General features: G+C 45.3%; 1 protein-coding gene across 1 annotated transcript in view; it reads right to left on the bottom strand.

The window, feature by feature from the left end:
* Positions 1-1,941: 1,941 nt before the first annotated feature.
* The window catches only part of LOC115304533 (putative tetratricopeptide repeat protein 41), a 70,168-nt gene continuing 66,109 nt past the window's right edge, over positions 1,942-6,000 (bottom strand). Inside the window, exons 14-15 of the mRNA XM_029954756.1 lie at positions 2,716-2,845; positions 1,942-2,624 (exon numbers count right to left, since the gene is read on the bottom strand). Coding sequence (XP_029810616.1) covers positions 1,949-2,624; positions 2,716-2,845 — 806 coding nt within the window. The 3' untranslated portion in view covers positions 1,942-1,948. The remainder of the gene's footprint in view (positions 2,625-2,715; positions 2,846-6,000) is intronic.

The following is a 6,000-nucleotide window of genomic DNA, read 5'->3' as shown; positions in this document are numbered from 1 at the left end:
CTGCGTCGGAGCACGTGGCGGCGGCGCGGCCCGCCCCTGTGGCCGCCGCGGGGGCGGGGCCTGGGCCTGTCTGGCAGTGGGCGGGGCCTGTCTTTCAGGGAGCGGGAGGGGGGGGCTTGGGCGTGGTCTGGTCCTGTCGGGTAGGGGGCGGGGCCTGGGCGGCCGGGCCCTACCGCCTAGTCTACTGTGGTCACTCCCTGATCCTATACGTTTCCTTCTCCCCCTCACAGACCGCGGCCGTCCCCCCAACTCTGACTGCACGGACAAAGTGCCTCTAGCCCAGGCTTCAGGAGGTGACCTCTCTCAGCATTAACAGCTTCTGAATTCTGGCTCTCTCCCGGATTGCGGGAGCGGTCGGTCCCTAAATTGGATCTTTCCAGTGCCTTCCCTGAGGGAACAGCTCGGCCAAGACCCCACATGTGGGCTGATGTGTTTGAAAGTCATCCTCTTCTCCCCGCCCCCAACTACTACACCGCCTAGAAGGCCAGTACCCCTCCAGAGATTCCTGCCTTGAGAGGGAGGCCCTCAGGACTCCTCCACCCTGCTCCTGCTCCTGCGTACGTTCACCAGGGCAGTGCACCTGTCTTTCCTCACATCTGCTAGGCTGCACCTGTTCTGTGCATTGTGGTTCCACCAAAGACAAATAAACAGTAACCCCCACGATGTGACAGTTCTGTGCGACTGAATCAGACTTGGCTGCTGCAGGAAAGGCCCACCCAGAACCCCGCTGAGGATCACTGAACTCAGAGGACTCCCCAAGCTGTTGGTTACTGTGGATACTATTGAGCAGGGTGTTAGCTGGAGTACAGGGAATAACGCAAGGCTGGCTCACTGCTTGGAGACCACACTGTCATGTGTGAAATCAGGCATGATCTAAGACAAATAACCCAAGCATTCACCTATGCGTAAGCTGTTGGCTAAAGAGGTCAGAAAATGCTTCTTGGAAAAAGATGGCCTCTGAGTTAGACCCTTACAAATAACAACTACTATTTATTAAAGGCTTGCTACGTGCATTCTTATGCAATCCTCTCATAATCTTTAAAAGCAGGAGCTGTCATTTCTCCCATTTTATAAATAATGAAACTGAGGTCAAGACAAGTGAAATAATTCTCCTGAGGTCACACTGCTGAGCCCATTCTTCCATTTGGCTTCCTAATATACTATGTAGAATTTAGCTGGGTGGTAAAATAGCTGATAAGTAATTTTTAACAGTTAATGGACACAAATCACTGAGAGAGGCAATTAAAATGTTTCAAATAGATATGATATGGGGCACCTGGGTGGCTCAGTCACTTAAGTCTCTGGCTCTTGGTTTTGGCTCAGGTCATGATCTCACAGTTTGTGGGATCCAGCCCTGTGTCGGGCTCTGTGCTGACAGTGCAGAGCCTGCTGCCTGGGATTCTCTGTCTTCCTCTCTCTGTGCCCTTCCCCCACTCAAACTCTATCTCAAAGTAAAGAAATGAACATTTTTTTTTAAAGAGTAAAATAGATATGATATTAAATCCATGGACTTTGATACTTTAAACTTACTTTATGGTTTTCATTTATTCCAACTTATTGTTTCTTGTTCATATTTCATTGAAAAAAGTTTTGGTGATAGCAATTATAAAAACTTTGTTTACCTGGAAAATCAATTCATAAATTCAAAATAAACTGTATCAATGTAAAAGTAACACAACTAGAACTTTAATAGCACCACTTCAGCACATTTTTAGATATGGAACGCTGCAAAATCAACATTCTTCTACCTACCACGCAAATATGAATCACTTCAAAGTTGTTCTTTTTAGCTACAATCTGTTACATATTTTAAGGAACTAAAAAATCAAGACCCTAGACTTTGATTATCACCACTTCTAAGAGTTATAAAAGAAAATATCTCATCAAAGAGTTCTAAATAAAGACAAATAGAAAGAAATTATAGACACAAAAACACCCATGGTCATTTTTATACTTTATTAGTATCACTTGAGGTCTTCAACAATTTGGTTTCAAACTGAGATCTTCTCTGCAAAAAACTCTTCAGGGGACTTGAACTGTATTCTGGGCTATGAAAAAGCCACTTTTCTGATATGAGCTCAGATATGGATTCCCAGGGATTATTTGTGCTAAGAGACCCTCCTCCCAGGAGATGCCGGTAGAAAGTGGTGATTTGGCCTTCTCCACCCTCACCTTTAGTTGACAAAATTTTTTGCCGCGAAAGCTTTATTGCACTATCCATTTTACTCAAAGATAAAACCTTAGAGGAATAATCTTTCTTTTTCATTGAGCCTTCTTCTTCTGTGCCATTCCTTGGCTCCACATTATCCCGTGTCTTCCGTCGGGTCTTCTCAGCAGAAACAGAAATGATGGGTCTCAAGACCTTTTTCCCTTCTCCAGAAGCACATTTTGATCTATCTGAAATTGCATGAGGTGCCAAGTCCGTGCTTTTAGCTCTCTGTAGCTTCCCTGCATTCATGCATATTGCAGAGCTCACTGTATTCGAATTCTGAGCACTGTGGTAGTCTAATTTAAGCAAATACTCGCATAATGAGGTGCCATTCCTAGAGCCCTTGGAATACTGCTGACTCATGCCTTGAGGCCAACATCTTCTACTCCTGATGCGCTCAATTTCCCTCAGAAGTCTGCAAAAGATCAAAAACCGTCAGGAGGCCACAGGTATCATGTGAATAGCCAGAAGCAGGTTTCTTTTTGAGACACAGAATGGAAACTCACTGCAGGATCCCATGGATTGAGGAGTGAGAAGATCCCAGGTGGGTCACCCTTAAGTCAAGTGATCTGTACAAATAGCCCACTGCTTCAGTCATGATGTGATGACCGGAGTCGTTTATGAATAACTGACCTGCTGGATATTCGAAAATAAGAATATTAGCACTTTTAAAAATTGCTCCTGGTTTCACATACTTCAAAGAAAGAGAAGGATAAAAAAAGTTATAAAAGATGGCCTTGGGGGCTTGCTTCAGCAGCACATGGACTAAAACTGGAATGCTACAGAGAAGATCACAGGAACCTTTCCATTATTTTTTTTAATGTTTTTTATTTATTTTTGAGAGACAGAGAGACACAGCATGAGCAGGGGAGGGTCAGAGAGAGAGGGAGGTACAAAATCAGAAGCAGGCTCCAGGCTCTGAGCTAGCTGTCAGCACAGAGGCCGACGCGGGGCTCGAACCCGCAAACCATGAGATCATGACCTGAGCCAAAGTCGGACGCTCAACCGACTGAGCCACCCAGGTGTCCCAAACCTTTCCATTATTTTTAGAAAAGGGGGGCTCAGTCGTTTGAGCAGCTTACTCTTAATTTCAGCTCAGGTCATGGTCTCACAGTTTATATATCCAAGCCCCGTGTCAGGATCTGCACTGACTGTGCAGAGCCTGCTTGGGATTTTCTCTCTCTCTCTCTCTCTCTCTCTCTCTCTCTCTCTCTCTCTCTCTCTCTCTCCCCCCTTCCCTGCTCATGTTTGCTCTTGTTCTCTCTCTCTCTCTCTCAAAATCAATAAACTTAAAAAAAAGATGGCATTAAAGCATCATCTATTGTAGTATTCCTGACAAAAACATTTAACCCAAGTCTAAATATAAGAAACAATCAGATACAAATTGAACCATACAGAAGTGGGGGAGGGGAGTGGGCAGAGCAGAAACTGATGTTTCAAAATGTCCACACCATGAGAGATAAAACAAGACTACTTAAGTGTTCTGGGCTAAAAGAGACAACCAAATGCAATGGAAAATCTTATATAAGATTCTGGATGAAAAAATAAACAACTGTGTAGAATACTTAGGGGTGCCTGGGTGGTTCAGTCACTTAAGCATCTGGTTCTTGATTTGGGCTCAGGTCATGTTCTCAAGGTCGTGGGATTGAGCATCAGGCTCTGTGCTGGGGATGGAGCTGCTGGGAATTCTCTCTCTCCCTCTCTCTCTCTCTCTCTGTCCCTCCCTCTTATGCACACACACAGGCATGCACACACTCTTTCTCTTAAAATAAAGAAAAACAAACATTTAAAAAAATGGTATTTACTGGAACACTTGGGGACATTTAAATATAAGCTGCACATTAGATACCAGCCTTACGTAACGGTCAAATCTCCCAGGTTTGATAAGTGTATTGCGGTTATATGGGGGAAGACACATGCTGAAATATTTACAGACAGAAGTGTCATATCAGCAACTAACATTCAAATAGTTGAGAAAAAAAAATATGGATGGACATGCATGTATGAAAGAGAGAAAGAATGCAAATGTGGCCAAAACATTAACCATTGGTGAAAACAGGCAAAGGGTCTATAGGTGTTCATTATACAATGCCATGTGCCGCTCAATAATATAACATAATTTTCTAAAAATGTGTTAATATGTATATATATATATTTCTCTAATTTGCAAGTGGAAAATTTATTCATTTACTCATTTAGCCCATTTACAAGACTGTTTTTAAGGAGCTGAATTTATACGACTAGTTATAAACATAAGGCCAGTGCATACAGGGCATTGATCTGGATGTGTGACAGAGACTGCCAAGATCTCAAGGGCAAAAACCGCAGGCAGGTGACCCAGCCAATGGCCCCATATTAACAACAACAACAACAACAGTAAATTACATGATTGCCACCCATCAGGCCTGTGTAATCCTAAAAGGTATAAAACTATCATCATTTGTCTATTTCTTTCTCATTTAGCCTTTTAATAGGACATGCATCCACATGGTTCAAAATGAAAATATATGAAGATCTGAAGTAAAAAGTGTCTCTCCCATCTCAGTCCCCGTCTGTGCAGCCCTCTCCGAGACACATGTCCTTCCAGAGAACTTTCCGTGCATGTGTATTGTCTTTTAAAGAGGAGCAGACTGAGCGAAGGGACTTGCTCCCGTTGGTGGTGTAGTGATCCAAGGTCGGCTTCGTCCCCAGGCCTGTGTCCTCGAGGGCTACACTCAGCTGCCGCTTCCCTCGTTCTGATTGCCCCTCTTCGGAGCACCAGCGGTGGCTTCTGTCTGCAGCGCCGTCCTCTTCTCTGTAGCCCTGCCTCGTGAGTCATAACCCAGGTATGAGTCTGGTAGGGAGCTGTCGCTCTTGGCTCTGCTTCGCAATCTGTGGCTATTTTTCTTCTTTTTGAAGTAGTTTCATAACTCCCTGTGATGCAGGCTAGGAGAGCAGAATACACGTGTGAGTTGCCCCGCTCTGGATGGCCATGTCACCTTGGCCTTCACTGGCCTTATAAGGCAAAGTGGAGGAGAAGAGAGCCAGAGGTCTCACGTGGCCGCTGAAGAACTCATTCTCAGAGACCTTCTGGACGCCAATAACCAGGCCGAGCAGAATGCTCATTCTGCCCCAGGCCCTTTAAGAGGCTCCGACTTGTCACACAGACCGGCTACGCTGCCCCTAACACATTTCCGGCTCTGGCTCCTCAGACTCCCTCCTGACCACATGGTCTTGGATGCTCAGGCCCCTCTACCCTCCGGATTCTGGACCCATATCTATAGCTCCGCCCTCGGAACAATCCAATCAGCTCTTTCTGGCAACAAGCATTAGTAACTACCAGGAAAGGACATCCTTGCCTCAGGCCTAGCCCCAGGCCATCCCATCCTCTCTTGGGGTCAGGACTAGCTGGGCAGCAGGACCCAGCCTGGTCAGACCTCCTAGCCCAGGGAAGAAGACGGACCAGGATGGGTTCGATCAAATTAGACAGAAGTCACTGAACCTCTTCTTACTTCAACTCTTCATTCTGGATGGAGAGGAAATCTAACATTAATTGGGCATTCTGTTGGTCATTCTGCATACATCATCTCATTAAATCTTTAAAATAACCTGATGGACATTACTGTTATTATTCCTTTTTTGGCCAGTAAGAAAATTGAGACTCAGAGAGGTTTTGTCTGTAAATCAGCAGGACTGGGGTTCAAAGCCAGGTCCCTGGGATCCAACCACTATAACTTCTAGGAGCAGGTAAAGAGAACACTGTTGAGGGGCACCTGGGTGGCTCAGTCGGTTGAGCATCTGGCTTCCGCTCA

This window comes from Suricata suricatta, chromosome 10 (genome assembly GCF_006229205.1).
Source record: "Suricata suricatta isolate VVHF042 chromosome 10, meerkat_22Aug2017_6uvM2_HiC, whole genome shotgun sequence".
Taxonomy (NCBI): domain Eukaryota; kingdom Metazoa; phylum Chordata; class Mammalia; order Carnivora; family Herpestidae; genus Suricata; species Suricata suricatta.
This window is presented reverse-complemented; position numbering and strand designations above follow the sequence as displayed.